Source organism: Clytia hemisphaerica, unplaced genomic scaffold, assembly GCF_902728285.1.
Source record: "Clytia hemisphaerica strain Z4C2 unplaced genomic scaffold, Clytia hemisphaerica genome assembly, whole genome shotgun sequence".
NCBI classification, from domain to species: domain Eukaryota; kingdom Metazoa; phylum Cnidaria; class Hydrozoa; order Leptothecata; family Clytiidae; genus Clytia; species Clytia hemisphaerica.
In genome coordinates, this window is record NW_027104101.1 from 903,213 (window position 1) to 927,839 (window position 24,627).

Consider the following 24,627-nt stretch of genomic DNA (forward strand, 5'->3'; position numbering starts at 1 on the left):
ATCCAAGAAAGATTTGTCCCTCTTAGCCATTATTTCTTGTGAAAATTCTCAATTTTATGACCTGATTCGCGAAAGTTTATGCTCGCGAAAAATATTTTTCCTTAAATTCGCGAAAGTAAATGTCGTGAATTTCGCGAATTTTCGTCTCGAAAGTTTGTGCGCCTAAAGTAGATCCATGATTGAATATTGGTGATATTCTTCAGTGTTGTACTGCTTATTTGCATCGTTTAGATTAGATTTTACAAAGACCCTGGCTGGTACACGTCTGATGTTCTTAACTTTTTGAGTTTTAAGCCTAAAAATGTTCTGAACATGTTCTTATTTTTGCCATTTTTGAGTATTTTTGTCCATTTCCCTAAGAAATTGGGTGTTCTAGGGTCTTCAAAGCCTTAAAATGTTCTTAATTTCTTCTTAGCAAATTAGCCCTCGAAGCTTTATGTTCTTATATAGTTTGTTCTTATAAAAAAACGTGTACGAATTTATAGAAGAACCAGTGGATTTATGTTCTTATTTTTGGTACTTTGAGGCTCAAATTGTTTTTATCCTGTTCTTATTTATACACTTTTCTTATAAGAACAATTAATATTTTTCATTGAAGCCTTATGCTCTTATATAGTTTGTTTTGATAGAATAAACGTGTACTGATTGAAGTGAAAAAAGAAGTAGGGCGTGAATTTCACAACGCTCTGTTCGTAGACAAGGTTAACCTCAAAGAAAAACAGCTTGAGTGCTAGTCTTGATTAAGATAGGAACTTCGAAAGCGGAAATAACTTTCAATGATTTTAATTTGAAAACATTGGAAACAGGAAACTTTTTCCCTTCAAAATAATTCATATTCAGTCATTCTTGAATTTAGATTTACCAGCCAGGATCTAATCTACACGATGCAAATACATACGTTTTTATAAAAAACATGTAGAGCATAGTTCCTTATTTTAAAGCAAAAATTGCGCAGACAGTACTTTTAACGAACCTTCCATTCAAAAAATTTCACCATGGATATCACATTAGAAAGTTGGCGGTTCGGGTGTGCGGGCGTACAATCACCCGCCAGTTCATTTCTATTGAAATAAAACATTATCCATAATTGCATTTGATATTCAAACGCTCATTATTTGAGTGATCCTATTGGGAATAGAGTTATCACGTCTCATCTAATTAACAGTAATCAAACCCTTCGATATGCTTTTTATTACAAAATCATTTTTTTTGATGATGATTTCTCGCTCGTACATATGTTTCTTGTGTATGACAACTCTCTGTTTTTGTAACAAGCGAATCTTGAAAAATCATTACTTTTTGATTGTTGAAAATATTCATGTTGGATTTGTTATTATCATGTAATAAAGTAATTCTTGAGTTGCAAAGATGGAATGAGGAGCTACTGACACAACTTTTACGCTGTTTCTAGTTTTGAACTGTAAGGTTAGTGTTGTTTTCTGTGATTGGACAGCAGTTGGGGTAGACTGGAGTCACTATTATAACCCGTATAATACAGTAATACGTATATAATATAATATACGATAATTTTTACGGGATAATATCAGTTTGTTAAACTACATATGTATACAGTGTGTCCGGGGCAAACTTTTTCAAGTAAATTCTTTAAAACCTATCACCTAAAATAAATGAAATAAGATTTAAATTCTCAGTTCAATCAATAGATATTCAACTCCCAAGATGATTTAATAGGTTTTTTGAGATTGAAATATTGAGTCATAAAATTTCGCATAAATTACCAGGATTTTAATTTATGTAAAAATTGTGCGCTTTTACAGGACACGATAGGGCTTCTGGGCATAAAATTTGAGAACATGCACAAGCCTTCGGATGTTCTTAACTTTTTAAATCTAAAGCCTAAAAATTTTCTTAACATGTTCTTATTTTCACCGTTTTGTGAGTATTTTTGTCCATTTTCCCTTATAAATCGGGTGTTTTGGAGTCGACAAAGCCTTAGAATGTTTTTAATATTCTGGCCATTGAAGCCTTATGTTCTTATTAGCTTGCTCTTGTAAAGAAAAGAGTGTATTAAGAATATTCTAGGCTTTCCGCAGGCGCTGCGGCAGCAGGGGGGCAGCCGGGCCTTGGGCCGATCACATTTTTTCAAGGCAAAAAGAAAATTTATTAATCAAGCAAAAGTCTGTTTAGTAACCACAAAACAGACCTGTTTTAGGCGATCTAGAAGTGCTAAAATTCAAAAATTTTAGCCCGTCGGCCCCAACAATGGCGGTTTGTATATCGTGGCCCTATCCATTTCAAATTGGAGCCGCGGCCCCTGTCCGGGATGTTGTCGTGTCTGAAGAAAGACAAAGTGTTGCATTGCATTTCATTTGAAATCTAAAAAGTTTTTAAAATGAACCGATTGGTCCATGTTTCACAAACCAATGAAAAAGTCGTCACCAGAAAAAATTCATCAGAATTGATTAATTTGCCTGTTATGTCTAAATACCTTTTTATTTTCAATCTTCCAGACTTTAGATAAAGACCAATCAGCATAAAGAGAAATTCAGTCTGATAAGGGAACGTTTATCGATGAAAGTGTTGAAACAGAACGTTTCTAGTGAACGAAGTTGTCTTTTTTTTTCAAAGTAACAAGATTGTTTATGAGAGGTACAGTAGCTCAAAATTATTGTTGATGAATCGAGACCTGAACTAGCCTGGAGATCCATGCTATGATTTCTTTATTTTATATACTGATTGCGAAATATATAGCATGGTTAGGGCCACACTTTCTTAGAGAAAACGCAAGTTCCGAAATTTGGTTTTTATTTTAGTAAGTAATGACAGCGCTAAATTCGAATTTCCCACTGTAGATTTTTTGCCTCACAGCTCGTACTCGTTCTGTATATATCAGATCTAAAAAATACAGGAGACGGGTCTTTTGTCTAGACCTGAACCTACTCACATTTTTCTTAGTTCACCATGTTTTGATGGATGATGTTTTATGTTGCTGACGTAGCTATACACGTTCTTTTTTAAGAACATCCAAAATCTTTGAAGCCTGAAAATGTTCTTAACGTGTTTTTATTTTCATCATTTTGTTAGTATCTTTATGCTGTACGCGTTTTTATAAGAACAAACTATATAAGAACATAAGGCTTCCATGACAAAATTATTAAGAACAAGCTAAGAACATTTTCACGCTTCACAGACTTGAAAACATCCGTTTTCTTAGGAGAATGCACTAAAACAATTAGAAAATGGTGAGATTAAGAACATTTTAAAGAAAATTCTTATGAAAATCAAAAAATTAAGAGCATCCGAGAAATTGGGTATTTTAGAGCCCATAATGCTTTAAACTGTTCTTAATATTTTGGCTATCGACGTCTTATGTCGACACTGATGTAGTTCTTAGTGTTTATACAGGAATCTTTCGTCTGTTTGCTTACTCACGTCGGCTCACATCCGGGGTGGGGTTCTTAGGCAAATAGAGGGTACCAATAGGTCAAAATTGTCCCGCTAAGGGTTTTAAAATTCCCAAAATTTTCCTTTGTTTTCTCCTTTTTAGTCCCGGTAAGGGTCCAAAGTTCGAAAGTCGGGCGGCACCCCCCCCGTCAGCTCGCAACCATAGTACCCCCCGGGGCTCACATCTAAGAATCTTCCTTAAAGATGTGCTTAGGAAAGAAGTTCCAGCTTCAAAAAGTTTAAAGATTTATTGTTTTGTTCCCTTTTCCTCCGTGATATAATTTGAAAGAAGTGAGTGAAATCTTATGTTGTTAATCCTTCGCTCAAGAAAAGTGAAATTTCTCACTTAGAATAAATGATCTTCTTATATACGGATTTTTGGAAATTTAGGGCCGTGCCTCTTCGTGTATTTATAAAAAGGAGGGATCCATTTTTTTCATGATGTGTCAGAGATTTCTCTTTTCTTTACATTTTCTTTTTAAATAAGAATAGGGTTTTTAGTTCTGTTTCAATTTTCATTTTTTTATAACATACCCACAACTAAACCATGTACTAAAAAAAGAAACGGTACTACAATTTTCGCTTTGAGTGTCTTAGTTGAAACAATTTGATATATTTCTAAAAAGGGGGAAACTTTTTAGTATACATTTGTTAATAAACATATAAGTATAAAAATTGCCGGTATAGTTTAAGTTATTACACTACTGAAGATAAAGAGGAATTTTATTTGAATCTGGACGTGTTGATTTCTGGGACCTTTGTACCAATTGGTTTTCATGAAGATTTCTTCATTATATTTGTATAAGGCTCTAATGGAAGAATAATTTTCAAGGAATGAAACATTCTACAATGAAGTTTAGGTTAACATTTAGTTTCTAATCAAGGGTCGTTTTGGTAGCAGAGGAAACAAATCGAAAGACATTTTTTTTTTTTGGTTTTTGGTTGGTTTGGTGATAAAAAGTAGACGGAAAATTTTGTTTTCTGGGCGAAAGTAAAAAAAATTAGTGTTTCCAGAATGCGGGTGAAGGAAAAAAGCTCTCATGCAGCCGGCCGGAAAATATTTTTTTTGCTATTTTTAACGAACAAAACTTTTACAAGCTGGAATGGTAAACGACGTTTGATAGCTTGAACGGTCAACTTGATTTTCTTTATGATGAACCATATACATGAACCCATAGTCTGCAGATGGGTCAGAAATTCTTTTTTCACCCAGCCGGTTTCCGGAATTGTAATATTTTCGCCTTGGTTGAAAATTTATGATGAAGGGATGTCATTCCTAAATACAGGATACAAACACCCCTGTATCAATAGAGAGTTTATGTATGTATGTTTTTCTGCGATGGAGACGGCTAGCTGCTGATCAACTGAGGACGGCGGTAAATCGGCACTTTTTACCGTCCTCTCTTTTGCGGGTCAGCACTTCGGGTTATTCGAAATCACTTCAGTCACTCCGCTGTTAGAATAGGTCCTAGAGCTTAAAGATGGGGGGGGGGAGGTACTTTCAGATTAGATTCATGCCGCCCACCTTGGTCTAGTGACTGTAAATACTTTTGAATACCAATAGGACCAAAGGGATTCAATTCGAAAATAATTTAAAAAAATAGTTGAAAGTTTATTGAGCTTTGGGCTGTGGACGAACCTTTTCAAGTAAAAAAAGAGATTCTTAGAAATGTGTGGATGTCCCCTGGAAAGTGGCAAAATTTTCAAAATAACCCTTGGAAAAATTCTTTTCATACCTTTAAGTCAGGGTAGACGAGTTAAAGTCAGTGTTTTACCCCCTGGAAATTTTAGAATAACTTTTTACCCCCTGGAAGAAAGAAAAAAATATCCCCTGCAAATTCACCTTGGGATATGTTCGTCCACCCGGTTCAATATGAGACCAAGTTTGGTTTCATTTTAAAGAGAAATATTTTTTTTGCCAGTGTCGAGACGCAATAACAGGACAACTTCCTTTTTGATAGAAATATTTTCAAAAAAGATTCAGCAACTCAGAACATTAACGAGCCTTCATCAACGGTGAGAGAGGCAATAGTCCTCTCCGTTTCAGCCAAGGAAAAGCTATATTAACCGATCTTCGATTTTTTGACGCCAGCATCTTTATAGATTGAACTCTTACTGGTATTTGAATGTTCCTATGGATGAAAGCTGTTTCGTTCAAAGTCAAAGTTGGATAAGAGCTATTCTCATCTAAATTATTATTCGACGACACGTTTCTTTTACAGATAGATAGATAGATATGAGCCATCCGAATGCATTCGGGATGGGTCCTACCCACGAAGGAGTAGAAATCACGGCGCCGACATACACTGCGACTTGGCAGACGTGAGCTGCTAAACCATATATCATGTATACCATGACACTCGAACGACACTGGGAGAGCGATGCTCACGCGAGGCCGAACCTTATGAGTGCCATGGCACGTCACAAAGCCTTCTAATCCACCGGCACTCTTGTATCAGAGTAATGGTACCAAATTCCCCTCACATGGCATGGGTTGACCCAGCCAAAGGTATATTCACTTGCCAAGTGAATCGTAGAGACACGGTGGGTATCAAACTCGGGCCTCCCAGGCGGGAGTCAAGGATGATAACCACTATACCACTACACGCGTTTCTTTTATAAGAACAAACTATATAAGAGCATACGGCTTCCGATGGCTAAAATGTTAAGAACAAGTTAAGAACATTTTAAGGCTTTGCACCCGATTTCTTTGGAAAATGAGCAAAAATGATGAAAAATGTTGAAAATAAGAACATGTTAAGAACATTTTTAAGCTTAAAATCCAAAAAGTTAAGAACATCCAAAGGCTTCGATAATTTTGGATGTTTTTATAAAAAATGTGCATTTGACTATTTTAATGTGCAAAAATGCGAAGATAACTTCCTTCTCGTGCCCTCCTAGACTCGAGTCGTTTAAGTACAATAAGTGTAATACAGTAGTATAGGCGTTATATGATAATACGATTATTGTTAGGGGATTTTGTTTGTATATAAACTAAAATTGTTCCCTCCATCACTTTTTGCTTTATTATGTCTGAATTAGTCGTCTAGCTTTCTAGACTAACTCTCTCTTGATTTTTTCGGATACCCCTCTCTTTGCAAATTATCATTCACGGAACGTGGGTTGAAGCAAGGAACATCACTGTATGGGATGTGTTTTGAGAATTACAAACAGCGCTTTTCAGTATTCATGGATTCTTTCCGCAAAGTTTTCTTCACGGTCAAAAATTCTTAATGTATAAGGTACCTGTAACTGGCATGATATAGTCGGTGTCTACGACCTTATGGGGCCAGAAACATCAGAAAAAACACTAGCGGGCTCTCGAATCGGTTAATCTAGATTTGAGAAAACCCAGCAAAAAAAGCAGTCGTTAAATTTGGGGTTGTAACATGGACCATAAGAAAAAGGTTTTCATTTCACAAGTTTTTATAAGAACGAGAATTAAGTTTTATAGAAGAAAAATAACCAATATGTTTTTAAAAGCACAGCAATATTTCCTTCTTCGAGAAAAAAGCAATTGGATAGTAATAAGGATGAATATATTTTGATTCCTTAAAATTTAAAGTAGGGGAAAGTAAAATTCCCTCTTATTATTTATAAAAGTGAAGAATTAGAAAGCTCTATAACTTCACTGTGAGGTTATGGTGTTCAATTTTTTTTACATAATTTGTCGTTTCGAAACTTTGTTGGAAGCCTTTACACGTTAAACTACTTTTTTATTCGATGAATTGGTTAGTTTATTGGTTATTTTCTTTTTTGGAATAAGGAAGAAGACTTTATGTCGTTGTAACAGTTAGTTAAGTAATTCTTAAACGTATCATAACAAATCACGCTTTTACTTGAAATTTTTATGTGCTTGTTATATGACATTTATTTCTGATTGGTTCGAATTTATTGACATTAATAAAGTTTACAGCTGTAAGTTGTAAAGCAAGTGACATGGGATTAAAATCACGTAAACTTTTTCGAGTAATCACATGTTTTGACTGCATTGATATAATTGTGTATTCTAGTATACCTCCTCGTGTCCTGTGCGAAATTTTTTCGGTAAAAAAAAAAACAATCAAGCCTTGCACTAAAATCTGCGTGATTTTAAGCTCAGCACGATTAATGCTACGATCCGAGTCTGAGTCGGGCCTCAAATGTCTGGAGCTTATTGCAATGGCGTGGTCACTTTACATACAGTGTTCCGAACAAAGCGGACAAATTGTTATATAAAAGTAAAATCCTCATAATTTATGCCAAATTTTATGACTTATATACTAAAATTTCAATCTCAAAAACATATTCAATCCTCTTGGGAATTGAATACCCATTGATTGATCAGAGAACTTTTTATTATTCTGCTAAGTTTAGACGAGTTTTGAGAATTTTTCTTTATATACAGGGTGTCCCTAATTAAAGTATCGAGTTTGAACATGCGATTGAGTAGAAAAGTTTGTGTGTGTTATCGCTAAAATATAAGAACGTTCTCCATCACACAGGCTTATTACAAAAGGTAGTTACAACGTATAAATTAATCGTAATGACAAAGAAAAAAGAGGGAGAGCTTAAAATACAATTTTGTGAACACGCACAAAAAACTTTCTACTCATAGTTGTGTTTCGACTCGATGCTTTAATTAGGGACACCCTGTACAGGGTGCCCCGTAAAAGGTCCTGTGTCAGAACAATACTACAAGTAGAAAAATGCTTGTCTCTGTGTATGGGGCCATGCACATAGTACGTACGCATTAAAATCGAATACCCCCTCCCCCCTGTGCGCAAGCGTACGCAAATAGCTACCCCCCCCTGGTAAGTACGTACTTTTTCATTCACACCTTCCATCAGTTGAAGAAAATTTCGAATTCAACTCGTATGGTTCGGACCTTTATTTCATACATGAAACTCAATGTTTATCAAGAAACTTTTTCTTTTCCTTGATGCGTATAAGAAGCGTAAAAATCAACAAAAAAACGAGCAAAAAAGGGCTATGAAAACATTTTCTCAGCGTACGTACATTTTCCTTTGACCCCTTCCCTCCCCCTGTACGCAACGTACGCAAGCATACGCTTTTGAGAGGTCCCCTCCCCTCCTTAGTGCGTACGTACTATGTGGACGGCCCCTATGTCAAAAATCAGTATTTACGTGTTTTACTACATTTACTTTTTACTTTGTTGGAATGAGACGTGCACAAAAATGTTTTGTTACAAAATTGATTTTAATCATGTTTATAAGATTAATGCTTTGATGTATAATTGTAACCAGAGTTAAGTGTTAATTACTGTGTTGCGTTAAAGAAAGAAGTTAGACACGCACATACTAAAATATTTCTACAAGTAGTAGTGTTCTAAAACAGGACTTTTTCCAGGACACCCTGTAGAACATAATAACAGAAAAAACATGCCGGTGACTGTGCTAGGGGATGGAGTTCACCAAACCCCATTTCACGTGGATGAGGTGGAAGTGAGTGAGAGCCGGATTAACGCACTTGATCATAAAAACTGCGCATCAGTGTATCATAAGCTGGCGAGCAACAAAAAACTACAGCGTGATAGTTCTAACGTGACTACCCCTAAACTGCTCAAATAGGACCTGTGTAACTGACACACAACGTCATTGTTTCAACGTTCATATAACGTTATACGGACGTTGTGAACATTAAATAAACGTTTAAATAACGTTGTGTGCCAACTGGGTGGTGCCCTCTGTTAAAGAGAAGCCAATCATCAATCAATATACTGTGTTTTGTACACGACGCAACATTTTTGCCATAAGGGAATTGGGTTCGTGTCTACATGGGCTGAATGACGTCAAAATACAATCGGTCGATGGTGGCTTTGGAAATTTGACGTCATTTTGTCCTGGAAACTTGAACCTAACTACTTTTGCTGTTTTGGCGCAAAGGTTCATAGGCTCCCCGATAGACTTCAAAATTCTCTGTCATCTTATTGAAAATCTTTTCCATATCCTCAATCTTAAAAGCTTAAAGCCCCCCCCCCCAGCGGTTTGCGTGAATGCATGAATGGCTTTTTTACTTGCGTGGATGCGTGAAAAATGTTAAAAGGCTACGCAGAATTGGAAACTTTACGTGAACAGAAATTCATGAATTGCGTGATTGAGTAAATTGAAGCAGGGCCTCTTTAAAGGTATATGTGTATGTTTCACCGATAGAAATTCCTTTATTTGTAGATAATGAATTGACATAAAAACACAATAAAAACCATATGATCATGAGAGATGAGAATTTGATATTGAAGAAGAATCATTTCATAAGCACTACCACATATCCACGAAAACGAAGACGAAGCACTGACTCAATGTTAAGCCAATCGTTAAACGATGCCGATTTCAGACACTTAGATCATAACAAAAACGAAAAACTTAAAGTGGCGCCCGACATCATTTTCACGGATGTTATTAAAGATAATTCACTGGTTATCGAAAATCGGTATCGACAACGTAGTGCAACTACACCAAACACTAATCATGAACTTGAGATTGATTATCGTGAACGCAGTGCAACAATGCCTGCTAGTCCACGCTTACTTCACGCGAGAGATGATTCACCGCGCGGACGTTCTTCGTCTATTTCAAGTCACATGTCAACTAATGACCCGCGCATGCGCCCATTTAAACAACGACGATTTCTGATTGGCTCGAAAAGAAGACGTACAAGACCTAGTGACGAGGTAACATTTTACGTGTTCTGTTTTATAATTGGTTGTTGCTATTTCTAGTGTTTTACAACTCGATAAAATTACGTAACTTTTCTTCCAGGTTTGCCTATCTGCCGACTACTGCATTTCTGAATTGACTAACTGAATTTTGGGTCAGAAGGAGAAACTTGAATACTGTTTTTTGAGGGGAAATTTTCATTAAAATAATTTATTCTTTTATCATCCACATGAAAAATATGAGCAATTTGATTGGCTGAAAACGCGTACATAAATGCTGTATTTCATATTGTACCGTACAAATACAAGACCGTGTTCAAAAGGGGTCTAGTAAGCGAGAGATCATATTTTGTACAATTTTATGATCAGAAAGGTTTTCTCTTCGCTTCCAATACACAACAACTTATCAAAAGAGTCTATGAAAAGAATGTTTTGATCTTTTTAATGACCATTCGATTCATTCGAATGTTTTGATGTTAATTTCATCTAAATAAAAGTGAAAGAAATAACTATTGGAAGAGAAAAACAAAACAAAGAAGAAAGAAGAGACACAAATGGAGAGAGAAAAGTTTGTTGATAGTTTCAAGTTGATAATAAACCAGTTATCACGAAAAATGTGACGAAAAATCTGAACTCGACAACTATATCCCATATTGTACTCGGTACCGTGTGATAGCTATTAAATAACACTACCATCACAGGGTGTTAACTAGTTTAAAAAGATGAGACTTTTATTGGTATATTTGATGTGAAGGGTGATCAGATGTTATGCTAGTTACATACTAAAGATTTTATTTTCAAAATATCATAAGTGTTCCCGTTTCATATCAGACACATGTTTCATATCAGGACAGTGTCTGCCTATTATTATATTGTGCTGATATAAGCAAAATATTTTATTTCCTCTTTCTGACTAATCTTGCTCGACATCCGTGTCAATTTAATATCAACAAGCAATATGCTGAATGGACCTACCTGATGATGAAACTTAGATAGCAATAAGGAGAAAAACAATCATTTAGAAAATATAGCAGTTAGCAAAAATGCATTAAATTTTATCATTGATATTTGATGGGGGGGGGGAGGGGTTTAGGGAAAAAAGAAATAGAAAGTTCCAGTTGCAAATTTGCAAAGGTTTTGTTGACAATTGAATCATGCTTGATGGTGTCATTGTTATCAATAATTTTTTTAAGTGAAAAAACAAAGAAATATATGGAAAAAGCCCAATTCAAATCTGCAAAAACGGCGATTTCCGGCACACTTCCGGCATGACAAGATTCTCAAAAATCCGAATCGGCCACACTTAGGGCATTGCTGATACACATCTTCATGCAAAAATCGGGAAAAACGATTAATGAAATCTCGAGAAAATGGCAACAAACCGGTTTTGACGGCATATTATCGGCATTTTTGGCCGAAATTGTTTTACTTCAAAAATCAGGCTCCGTCACATTTTAGGTATTGCCATTTTCATCAGTCTGCAAAATTTCATGAAAAAATAAAGTACAGCTCGAGAAATTCAAGAAAAATCGTTTTTCCGGCGATATTCGGCTGTTCCGGCGATTTTTAGAAAGTCCGGCATCAAAAATCAGTTTTATTGACAATTGAACCATGCTTGATGGTTGGCATTGTTATCAATAATAATTTTGCGTGAAAAAACAAAGAAATAATAGGAAAAAGTCCAATGAAAATCTGCAAAAACGGCGATTTCCGGTATATTTCTGGCATTTTCGGCAAGAATAGAACTTTTCTCAAAAATCGAACTCAGCCATGTTTTGGGCATTGCTATTACGCATCTATGTGCAAAAAATCAGAAAAAACTAATGATGAAATCTCGAGAAATTGCCAAAAAAACGGTTTTTCCGGCATATTTCCGGCATTTCGGCCGGAAAAAAATGTTTTTCGAAAATCAGGCTCCGTCATATTTTAGGTATTGTCATTTTGCATCAATGTGCAAAATTTCATAAAAAAATGTAAAGTACAGCTCGAGAAATTCAAGAAATACTGTATTTCCGGCGAAAATAGGTTGTTCCGGCGATTTTTAAATAGTTCCGGCTTCAAAAATCAATTTTATTGAAAATTAAAACATGCTTGATGGTGGGCATTGCTATTAATAATGTTTTTGAATGAAAAAACAATCAATTATAAGGAAAAAGGCCAATGAAAATCTGCAAAAACAGCGATTTCCGGCATATTTCCGGCATTTTAAGCCGGAAAAAATTTTTTCTCAAAAATCGGACTCGGCCATGTTTTGGGCATTGTTAATACGTATCTTTGAGCAAAAAATCAGAAAAAACTAATGATAAAATCTCGAGAAAATGCCAAAAAACCAGTTTTTCCGGCATATTTCCGGCATTTTTGGCCGGAGAAAATTTTTTTCCCAAAATCGGGCTCCGTCACATTTTGGGCATTGCCATTTTGCATCATTGTGCCAAAAATCAGAAAAAACTAATGAGCCAATCCTGAGAAAAGCTGGCAACAGACGAACGAACGGACGAACGAACGGACGAACGAACGAACGGACAAGGGTTAATTTAAAGGACTACCTTAGGTAGGTCCAAAAAGCTTAAAAAGTTAAATGATAAGTAGGCAAACGATATCACTCCTATTCAAAAACAAAACCTTTAAGAGGAGTAATATAACAGTTAGTCACACTAGGAAATCAAGCTTTCAGAAAAAACAACATCAGTCATCTATTAACCTGACAACAGTTGCTCATAATTTTTTTACGCGCACGGTAAACCTCTGAAGACGCTTGAAAATTAAGCATCTGAGGAAAATAGTCCTCCCGCGGAAAATTCTACAAGAAGAATTTTGGTGTGTGCCAGAAAGTCAAAAACCGATACGGCGCAACTTTGTTGTCATTCCTTGTCCTTTTAGACGAACGCGGTCCTTACGATTTCGAGATTGCATATTCGTCAGATTGTTATGTTTTCAGACATCCCTTTAGAGCTTCAGCGTGGTGTGCAGAAAACAGTCACAGTCTGATCTCAGGTTATCATTTACACGTTTTTTTTTATAAGGAACCTTAGCTTTGCTCTGAGCCTGGAGTTCCTTATTTTTACAGAGAATTTCAGCCTCAAAGTTCCTTATCGAGTTCCTTATTTACATAGCTGCTAAGTTTGGATAACCATCTCTTACTGTTCCTTAAAACTTGTTTTCTTATTCTGAGCCTGAGCAGTTCCTAAACAATTCCTTATTCTTTTACCATTTTCAGCCTGGAGTTCCTTATAAACGTGTTACTTATATAAAAAAAAACGTGTACATGATGTATTTGAAACAACAAGGATGAGATTTACCTGAATCAAGTTCAAGATCCTTAAACAATTAATTAAAACTTGGAATGAAACAAAATGACCGATTCCCAAACGTGCAGCAGCCAATCAACCAACCAAATTTTGTCATTCAATTTCCGAGACAGCACTTCAAGTCTTTAGGCCTTGATTATACGCTACATAAAGTAAAAATAATTCCACATATGTATATGGGCCATAGATTCTAAGCATGCTAAGACTCTGAGTTAAAACACTATACTTTCAAACCCTTATTTAAGGCACCAAACTAATTGAGGTTTTTAAAATTTTTGCAGAATTTGTGCCAAATATTATGGGCCAAGATTGTAGGTCTCTACAATATACAGCTTTCAGAAAATTACAAAAAAACTGATGAATTCTGGTGAGGAACGTTTTAAGTGGCGTGGCCATGCAAATTCTGCAAATTTAATACCGCCGGGAGCCCAGTCCCACTGGAAAGATTGACAAAAACTTCGTCCTCGGTGGGAAAATACCTTAGAATTTCAGCCCCACTTGGAAATAACTTTTATTTCATCCCCATTCGGAATTCAATGTTTAAAAAGTGCACTTCAAAACCATTGCAATTGAATTTTTTAACATTGGAACAAAGGAATTTCTATCCCCATTGGAATTATAATAGGAAATTTCTATCCCCATTGGAATTATAATAGGAACTTTTATCCCCACTGAGAAAAAACCCCACCGGAGCTGTGAGACAGGGGCGTAATTTAGTTCTCACCAAACATTTTTTCGTATCAGACAACTGGGCAGTCTAGGAGAGCCCTGCTCAGAAAACCTAGCATTCTCACGAAGGTTGTATTCTACAAACAAAGTATTTAATATTTCGTAACCTTTTGACTTGAAACTACCCCACTATGCATAAATATTCAATATTTAACAATGTTTAAACATATATATGGAAGAATTGTATTGAGTAACCATAGCAACACATGTTAGATAAATTAACTTTCTAATGAGTTTACAGAGTGTTTTTTCACGCATTGAAAATTTGTCATTTTTCGATTTAAATTTTACATGCCTTTTCATTTTGAACTCCAACATAAATTATTCAAATTGTTATCCTTAATTCATTAAATCATTTCAACTTTCTTGTATTTTCTCTCGGAAAAGTCGAAGATTTTTAAATGAAATTTTACATGAGAATGACGTGGTTATGTAGGGGCTCGTAGGGACTAACAAAGGGAAAATTTAATCATTATTTGAATAAAAGGCTTTAATGTAATGTTTTTTTCTTCCCTGTTTTTTTTGTATTTGTTTGTTGTTTGTTTGACCCTGTTTTCTTCGTAAATAAAAAAACACCGTGCTTCAGACCATATCATTGGGTTTGGAAGACCCTGCAATCTATCCAAGCATACAGCAGATAAGTTTTTATCACCGTCCTTAACTCAAAAGGATAACGGTGTTTTAATCAGCTTGTGTTTTGATGAGTAGAAAAGTCAATTCTACCCTAGGGACGAGACTGGGGTTTTTCTTTTCTTCTGACGTTTACATCACGGACCCATTAGCTGATTGGCTGTAAGTGATGTAAAATCAGTCAATACAGGTAGCTTTCAACCAATCAGCTGTTGGGTCCGTGGAAAACATTGCAATGGTGCATATCATGAATATTTAGCTTTTAATTCTCCTCAGCTTGAATGCTTAAGTTCACGTTTCCTTGTATACATAAAAATCTGGTGTGTTTCATGGGGGCACTTTTAGGCGAAAAAGGTACTGGGTATGTATGCGTACAAAAGATACCTTCTTCTCGAAATTCTCTCTAAGCGTTACGAAAACAAACCAATCTTTGAATGGGTTCACAAATGAAAGAAAAGTCGCAATTTTCTATATTTTGGACCTAAATCGTTATTGAATTGTCCAAAATGTTTAGAAAATATCTAATTCTCCAAAAATTTTCCCTTAAAAGTTTATTCGTGTTTTGCTTAGAGTAAATCGGGGAATATAGGGGAACTAATTTTGGTAAGTAGCATCTTTAAAATATTTGAATCTACCGAGTATTTTGGCGAATTACGTAATATTTGGCACATGGGAGGGTAAACCAGTTCTTTTTTGTCTAAAGATGAGCGTTTTTTTGGCAAAAATTTGAAATTAGATTTCAAGAATTTTGGCGAGACCCAATTTCGGCAAAGTGACAATTATTTGCATTTTGATCAGAACTAATTTTGATAATCTTTTGTCGAAATTCGCCAAAATTAGTTTCCTTAAAGTAAAAGTGTTAAATTGAAGTTTGTTGCATTGTTATTTAAAGATTTTTGTTAAAATTTCAGATAAGTAGGAAGTAGAGAGATGGAGAAAGCCCTTTCGTTCGTCTCCGGGAAAACGAAAAAGAGTTCATTCAGAGAGATAAAAACGAAATTAGCCATCTTGTAAAAATAGGCCATATTTCCTAATTGGAGTTTTTTTTTGACTTACTTATTTGTATCGTTGAGTTTTTGAAGGTAATAAAAAGAGAGGGGTGAAGTCGAGAAGGGAAAAAGGAGTCCTGTTTTAAAGATTAACTTCGCGGTACTAAAATTGAAGATAGAGGGAAGAAGGAAGATTTTTAGCGAGAACTTTCAAATTATTTGAGAGGAGATTGAAAGTTCTTGCTTCATATCTTTATCTTTTTTTTTGAACTTTTTATCTCTCTTGTGCTTTTTCCTCCTCGTTTTCTGCACTTGTTGATTTTTTGGGATGAAAATCTGAAATATTGAAATACATATAAACGCAAGGTTGTTTGTTATGAGTACATATATCTACTTGGCGATGGTATAATGCTTAGGTTATATGGTTGGTTTGTGGGTGTGAAGAATTTACCATACAGTGTGTCCGGAAAAAAGCGGTACATGATTTGTATAAATGAAAATCCTCAAAATTTATGTCACTTTTTATGACCTATTATCATCGACACGAAAAATATAAGCAATCTGATTGGCTAAAAACGCTAAAAACGCGTACATAAATGCTGTATTTCATACATCGTACGTACAAATACAAGACCACGTTCAAAAAAGGGGTCTGGTAAGCGAGAGATCGTATTTTGGGCTGTATTGGTGTATCTTTTAATGAGCATTCGAATCATTTTCAAATGTTTTGATGTTGATTTCACCAAAATACAGAACAAAGAAAACGAGACACAAATGGAGGGAGAAAAGTTTGTTAATATTTTTCAAGTTGATGGTAAACCAGTTATCACACTTTTGCACTCGTACAATATTGGATATATTTTTCTCGTTCAGAGTTTTCTATATTTCTATAAAACCGTACATCCTGTGCCCAAGTTCAGGAGTTGCCATAAAGCCATTATGGTAATAACCGGGAGGGCACATTGCTATACATTGTATATTTCTATATATAAATATGACGAAAATTCTGAAAGCGAAAAACATTACCCATATTGTACTCTGTACCGTGTAATAACTATTACCTATTACTCAATTTCTTTTTCAAAACTTGGAATTGCATATCAATGATTGAACAAAGAAATTCCATTCGCTTAAAAATTATTCTTAACGGTAGCCTTCAGGGCATCATTATTATTTGAGAAATTTCTGTTTTTAGAAAATTTGTTAGTATGAACCGATTTCAGGGAACTTCTTTGGCTGTTTTAGGCATAGTTAATCATAATCGAGGCTTTTGTACTTCTTTGGCTGTTTTAGGCATAGTTAATCATAATCGAGGCTTTTGTATTCCATTTTAAGAAGCCATTTTATGATCCAACGGCTTCCAGTTGTTAAGAAACTTGGCGATTTGGAATTAACCGCTAACCATCTGACAAGTATAGTAAGGGGATTTTGCCCTGTTTGAGGGAAATTTAGCATGTCCAGGGGTCAACTGATGATTGTCCGAGGGGTTAGACCTGCTGTCCGGGGGAGTCAAAAGTCACAATGTCCGGGGGTAAATTTTCCAAGAAATGTTATATCCTCCACTCCCCACATTCAAATTTTTTTCTGGAAAAGCCCATTATTGCACTTTATTATTGGTTTTTGATAAAATCATATGAACAGGTACAAGTGCACACATACAAAAATATATTTCACGAGGAGATTTTCCTGCTTTGACAAGGAAACGTGGCATAAAACCAACATGTTTTGATTTTATGTTTTGTATTTTTTTTTCCTGTCAACAAGATTTTTTCTTGGATTGAAGAAAAATTAAGCAGATTGCTATGAACATTTCAAAAGGTCGTGCATATAGTCGGGTTTTAATGATTTGAAACTTTATGATTGATGTTTGTTTTTGTTCCATTGTATGATCCAACCAGTCATGCGGGTATTATATGTATTCTACAATGGGCGAAGTATTTTTTTTCGAATTTTGTCAAAAACAGTTACAGACTTGTATTAAGTGCATAAAAGGGTTGGTTTTTGGTAAATATTTGCTATATTTACTAGGGAAAAATGGGTTACGGGGATGCACTGCTGGTCAGGGTACCTTTTTTAACCTCCACGAGTCCCAGGTAGGGTCGCAAAAACAGCAAAATAGAAAAAAATCAGTCCCTCATAGGGGCCTTTTTAGGAATATTTGAGGAAAAAGTAGAAAATTTGACAAAATTTTGGAATATCAGTCCCATTGAGGGTCACTTTTTAGGGTCACTTTCACCTTAGTTAGTTTTTATATCAATAAGCGCGTCTTCAAATTGTCTACAAATACTTCAGAGGAGCATAAGGTTTCAGAAGCTTAGGAATTGAAAGGATCTATATTTTGGTGTGTGTTAGATATTGTCAACACACCTAAGGCTAAGCACGCAAACCCTATCGTTTTTACATCGGCCTACCCCTGCCCAGGAGGAATTTTGAAATTTTGAAAGAGTTTTTGACATTCAGACATACACCTCTTTCAATATTACATCAACTTAACAGCGATTCCCTTCTCTTTTTTGACTTTCCTTGCTATGCAAAAGTCTTTAAGCAGTGGTTGCTCTTTTCCTGTGATTCATGTCATAAAAAGTCGAAGAAGAAGATTAATCAAATTGAACAAATCCATAATTAAAATTCATCTTCTTTTGAAGTAATCCTATATATTTATAAGATATTATGATCTGAATATATATGATTGCCCTCAATGAATATTGAATATTCAGTTTACTGCTTTTGATATTATAATATTGATTCGAACGATTTTGTTGTATATTTTAACGTAGGCGAACTTTTTGAAAGGGTATAAAAATAAATCCAGGTTGCGTATGGTGATAAAGGGAGTTATGAATAAGTTGTTTCACAAACGCGGGTTTTCAACTCAGTTTCAAAGACAAAAACAAGTTGGTTTAACTGCATAAATTTTGCCACATCTTTTTTCTTCATTACAATAAAATAGTATAATATCTTCTTTTTTCGAAAATACTGCCGATTGATAAAATCAAAACTTTGTTTGGATTGTGGATCAAAATGTGATCCTGAAAATTTGTTTTACTTTGGTTACTTTGTTTGTGGTGGTAATGGTATTACTTTAATGGGATAAACTTTCACGAGGATTAAATTTTTGGGGTGACTTAGTTTCATGGATGGCAGTATTGGAAGACAATGTTTTCACGATGTTGTGCCTTTTATTATCAAATCATGCATGTTGGTTGTTGAAATACACATTGTTAGCGCTTTTTTGATTCCAGTAAACATTTAAAAAGTGATTTTTGGCGTTTTGTGAGTTTTGTCTAAAAGTATTTCGCGAACAAGACCTTCTCAAATTCCCTTTGGGACTTAATTTTGCGGATGACACCCAAATCCGCGAAATCTGCGAAATTTAATCCCCGCGAAAATTTATCCCATTAAAGTAATGTAGAGTCGTTTACGTAGTTGAATTGCCTTACTTAATACCATTGTTTAGACAGCTATTGTTGAAAATTACCCATTAAAACCTTTTAAAACCTTATCTACTTAAATTTTGAACTAAATAATTTGAAATTTAACATAATTCTAAATCTTAAATTTTAAATATCTTAATCTCGTTATAGCATAATCTTTAAAAACAACACCTAAACAAATAAAATTTAAAACAACTTGAACGATTGGGTTATGTAATACAACCACGTGACTAAATGAGAACAATGAGTTCAACCAATCAAATTCTGTTCTGACGAAAAAAACATCCAATCAAAAGTCGTTAATCATGATTCCCTTACCCGACATCCAAATTTCCGCATACGAAAATCAGCGGGACGACGATGAACCTGGAAAACACGACGAGACCGAACATTTGCTCGATGATACAAACAAAGGAGTGCCTGCTTCTTATCCATTATCAGGGTTTGAGCGAGGCAAAAACTATCTATCACCTTTAATGAGTCGCGAGTTACGTCGATTTATTTCATCTCCGATTAAGGAGAGTTGTTTCGATTTTATCGATAATGACGATTCGGATGATATGATCGATTTAACTTTAACATCGAGTAGCTCAAGTGAATCGGAGTGCGAGGAGGAGGCCGAGGAGGCAAAAGAAAACGACTCAGAAACACCTTTCCAACGAAGAAGTATAAGGCGTGAAACACTTCGAGAAAATCGATATTCAGTCGCGGCCGCTGCTACAGCTCTTGCGTCCGCCGAGCGACGTATTTCGGCAATGAATAATAGAAAGAAAGATCCAACAGCATTGAGATTGGCAAAAAGTTTTGTCCATAAAGTAGTGGGAAAGGATAAGGTATTATAATCTTTGTCTTTATTTTTTTTTTTTTGGATGACGAGTTTTATTGTTGCGTGTTTGAGCCCCACGTAGATTGACACTCGTAATGAGGTCATCTGTCGCGCCGCTGATTGCACTAGATGGTGGTCTGGGTGTACTAACCTCGTTCCCTGCGTATTATCAGCTTTTTAATGTTTACTGATATAGTGTCAGATAATATTCTCTGGTGTCTACCAGTAACGTAAATAAAGCCTGGAATACACGAGGACGAGATTGAGGGTGCACAAAAAAAACAACTTGTTGGAAGCGAATTTGGAACCTGAAGGCAAATGTAACAAGCTAGATGCTGAATGGACCTACCTGATGATGAAAGTTAGATAGCAATGCAAGAAGAAAAATGAAAAAAAATTCATCATTGATTGATGGTAGGGGGAGAGGGAAGGGTTGTAGGGAAAAAATAAATAGAAAGTTCTGGTCGCAAAAATCAGTTTTATTGACAATTGAATCATGCTTGATGTTGTTATCAATAATGTTTTTGTGTGAAAAACATAGAAATATAAGGAAAAAAAACAATGAAAATCTGCAAAAACGGCGATTTCCGGAATTTTCGACCGGAAAAAATTTTTTCTCAAAAATTGAACTCGGCCATTTTTTGAGCATTGCGAATACGCATCTTTCTGCAAAAAATCAGAAAAAACTAAAAATAAAAATTCGAGAAAATGTCAAAAAACCGGTTTTTCCGGCATATTTCCGGTATTTTCGGCTGGAAAAAAATGTTTTTCGAATATCGGGCTCCGTCACATTTTAGATATTGTCATATTGCGTCAGTGTGTAAAATTTCATAAAAAAATATAAAGTACAGCTCGAGAAATTCAAGAAATACTGTCTTTCCGGTGAAAATAGGTTGTTCCGGCGACTTTTAAAATAGTTCCGGCTTCAAAAATCAGTTTTATTGAAAATTGAAACATGCTTGATGGTGGGCATTGCTATTAATAATGTTTTTGAATGAAAAAACAACCAATTATAAGGAAAAAGTCCGATGAAAATCTAGAAAAATGGCGATTTCCGGCCTATTTCCGGCATTTTCAGCCGGAAATGAATTTTTTTCGAAAATCTGGCTTCGTCACAATTTAGGTATTGACATTTTTTTGCATCAGTGTGCAAAATTTCATGAAAAAATATAAAGTACAGCTCGAGAAATTCAAGAAATACCGTTTTTCCGGCGAAAATCGGCTGTTCCGGCGATTTTTAGAAAGTTCCGGCTTCAAATAACAGTTTTATTGACAATTGAATCATGCTTGTTCGTGGACATTGCTATTAATAATGTTTTTGTGTGAAAAAACAACGAAATATAAGGAAAAAGTCCGATGAAAATCTGCAAAAACGACGATTTCCGGCATATTTCCGGCATTTTCGACCGGAAAAGATTTTTTCTCAAAAATCGGACTCGGCCAAGTTTTGGGCATTGCTAATACGCATCTTTGTGCAAAAAATCAGAAAAAACTAATGATGAAATCTTGAGAAAATGCCAAAAAAACGGTTTTTCCGGCATATTTCCGGCATTTTCGGCCGGAAATGATTTTTTTTCGAAAATCTGGCTCCGTCACATTTTGGGCATTGCCATTTTGCATCATTGTGCCAAAAATCAGAAAAAACTAATGAGCCAATCCTGAGAAAAGCTGGTAACAGACGGACGAACGGACGGACGGACGGACAGACGGACGGACATCGGTTAATTTATAGGACCTCTACCCCACCGGGGTAGGTCCAAAAAGTCAACAAGTACCTTAGTGGAAAATGTTCGATTTTAAGGAGACGGCGATGATTGATTGTCAAAATCGTCTTCTCATGACAGCAGCATTTATGCAACTTAGAAAACCTGAAAAAGCGTAAATAAAATATCATATGAAAAGTTCAACAAATAAGTCATACTTTAAGGGGAGAAACTTTCGTGGAATTCAATTTCGCGGTTTACAGCTCAAAAATCGGAAATTTCGCCGAATTTAATTTCACGGTTGAGATGATTATTTGTTTAAAATATGGCCTATTTTGCCATAAAAAGACCAATTTTATAGGTGTTTTTTTAAATCATGAAAATAGTCGTGTTTCGCGCAACTTAATTTCGCTGATTTGTTGAAAAAAATAAGATAGTGTAAAAAATCACCCATAATTTCGCAATGCTATTTCTTGCCAGAATTCTCATTTCAAAATAATAAGTATAATTCGACGAAAAAAGTATACACTAATTTTGATCTACATTATTTATTTGAAACTTTTGATGTCTCACTATTTTTTTTCAAAACAAAAGAAAGCTTTCCTATTGTCATGTTTGTTGTTGATGTTCAAACTGTCTGATTTTCATTTTTGAAACACAGCTTATACTTTTTATCAAAACTGATTGGTGCTTAAAGAGCAACTTATGTGACTAATTTTCAAGGCATTTCTTGAGTGTATGTTAGCATTTTTAGTAACACAATTTTACTTGTATCGTGTTTCTTAAAAATTAGAGGATTGTTAAAAAGTTCAAAGTGTACACTACAGGCACGACGGCTTTTTACATCTGGTACGGCGAATAAGGAAATTTCCATTTTTTTTTGGTGAAAATCTGGTACCTGCCGTACCCGTTGCGTTGTGCCTGCACTAACCTTTTGGGACAAAGTTTAAGTATTGAGATAATTTGCTCCAACGAGAAATAATTCTGTTAGAAAAGGATATTATTGAAACTTCAAAAGACAAAATGTTGGAATTTGGATTAGTCGTAAAGAATACAAAAAGACCAAGAAGGAAAAAGACAAATGTAAGTTCTTAATTTCTAAAATAAGAAAACACCTCCAAGAAAATCAGGTAACTTGTAAAGATTATACCAACCATTGATTTCTAGATCTGAAAGTCTTGGATGGGAAATGAAGCCACTTATTTCCCATCGAAAATGTGTGAACCGTGTGGTTTTCACACAAACGCCATGTTGAAATAACCTATCGCCAGATTTTGAAGAAAGGGCTAGATGCAATTGATTTCTTCTTGCCTGAGAAAGGTTGAAGATTCCTCTAAAACTCCTTCTCTAGTCCCTTAGGGGCTTTAAGCTCAATGGTACGAACTTGGAGTTATTTGTAACAGAAATTGTGACAATCGTTCTTGATTTGAATTCACTTATCGGTATCATGTCCAAAAATACACCTTATCGACCGTAGTCGGTCAGGGGCGTGCCACTTAGTTATTTAATTATCTCCCTAAACTCGATCCAATCCTTCTTTTATACCTTTTCCTATTGTCTATAAGTGCGAAAAAAAGACAGTAAGACGGGCAAAAAATGCCCACGCGGCAATTGTGGCACCTACGGTCGAAAAGGTGTATTTATTAACATACTAGACACGTGTCATATAAATAAACTAGCATCAATTTTAGAATTTGGTACGCGATGAAGGTTTCCTTCTAACTGTTAACCTAGTATATGTGTCAATCAAAAGTTCGTAAAGGAGCCTTCATAAATCAAGAAAAAAATTTCCCTTTTTTCCAGTTATGGAAAAACTACAGCTCTCTTTCTTGAAAGTCACGTCTCCCAGAAAAAAAAAATCTGTCAAAATTTAAGAAGACCAAATTTTCCATTAAGCCTGAGTTGTCAAAATCACTGATTGATTCCGAACGTTTTTTCACTCACTCGAGTCTTTTTTATTCTCGAATGATCTTTTCTGTCTTTTCCCTTGTTTTTAAGTTATTCTCAATCAAGCCAGGGAGAAAGAATGGCACCCTCCCCACCCTCCCCTACCTTCGGGTAGATAGCTATCGAAAGAGGAGCCTTCGGGCCGCCTCCTAACTGCGGTCGCAGTCTTTCTTAATGGAAATTAGTAAATCTCGTTAAATGTCTTCTTTTAGCACTGTATTCATGATATGCACCACTGCAATGTCTTCTGACATTACATCATGGACCCAACAGCTCATTGGTCGTAAGTGACGTAAAATCAGTCAATACGTCACTTTCAAGCAATCAGCTATTGGGCGGAATGGAAGACATTGCAATGGTGCATATCATGAATAATCCACGCCGCATCTGCTGAAATTTTCTTTGTTAAAGTAAAGTTCCTTGTTACAGCAAATACCACCTTTAAAGCTTAATCGATAAAGATAGCTTAAAGCTGAGAAATTTCTCGTGTTAACATTATAATATACGCTTTTTTCATAAGAACCAGTAGTTTTGGCTCAGGCTGGGCTGTTAATTTTTTTGAAATTTTCGTTCTTATGATGTTCTTAATACTTTTAAGTTTCTTTAGTTAAAATCTGTTAAAATCAGTACTGTCTTAGTGTGAAATCAAGTGCGTATTACATATAGGTAACGTACTGTCTTAGTAATTTCTGAAATCTGAGGCTCAGATTCTTCTTAATTTGTTCTCAGGTTTTGGCCGATTTTCATTTTTATTTTCTTATAAAATTGTTCTTATAAAAAAAGCGTATGATAACTTTTCCTTTTCCCAAAAGCTTGAGAAAAAGGTTTTTCTCCTATTGTTTGCGGTTAACTAATACCCTTGGAAATCCGCGTGAAGCTTTCAAACATGATATCCCCCTATGGAAATGTAATTCCACCTTTGTCAGAAATGATAAGTCAGTTAAAGTGTAGAAGTGAAAAATGAAAAAAGAAGAAGAAAAATGAACAAGGTTTTACATGAG

The 24,627-nt window shown here is 35.2% G+C and overlaps 1 protein-coding gene across 2 annotated transcripts in view; it reads left to right on the top strand.

Moving 5' to 3' along the window:
• The first annotated feature begins 1,409 nt into the window (after nt 1-1,409).
• Nucleotides 1,410-24,627, top strand: part of LOC136813033 (sodium channel protein 1 brain-like) — a 57,616-nt gene continuing 34,398 nt past the window's right edge. Inside the window, exons 1-2 of one of the 2 annotated variants that reach the window (XM_067069542.1) lie at nt 1,410-1,425; nt 9,576-10,075. In XM_067069542.1, coding sequence (XP_066925643.1) covers nt 9,611-10,075 — 465 coding nt within the window. In that variant the 5' untranslated portion in view covers nt 1,410-1,425; nt 9,576-9,610. Of the gene's footprint in view, nt 1,426-9,575; nt 10,076-19,298; nt 19,984-24,627 lie in introns of those variants that run through there. The other variant, XM_067069541.1, reaches the window with a different exon arrangement.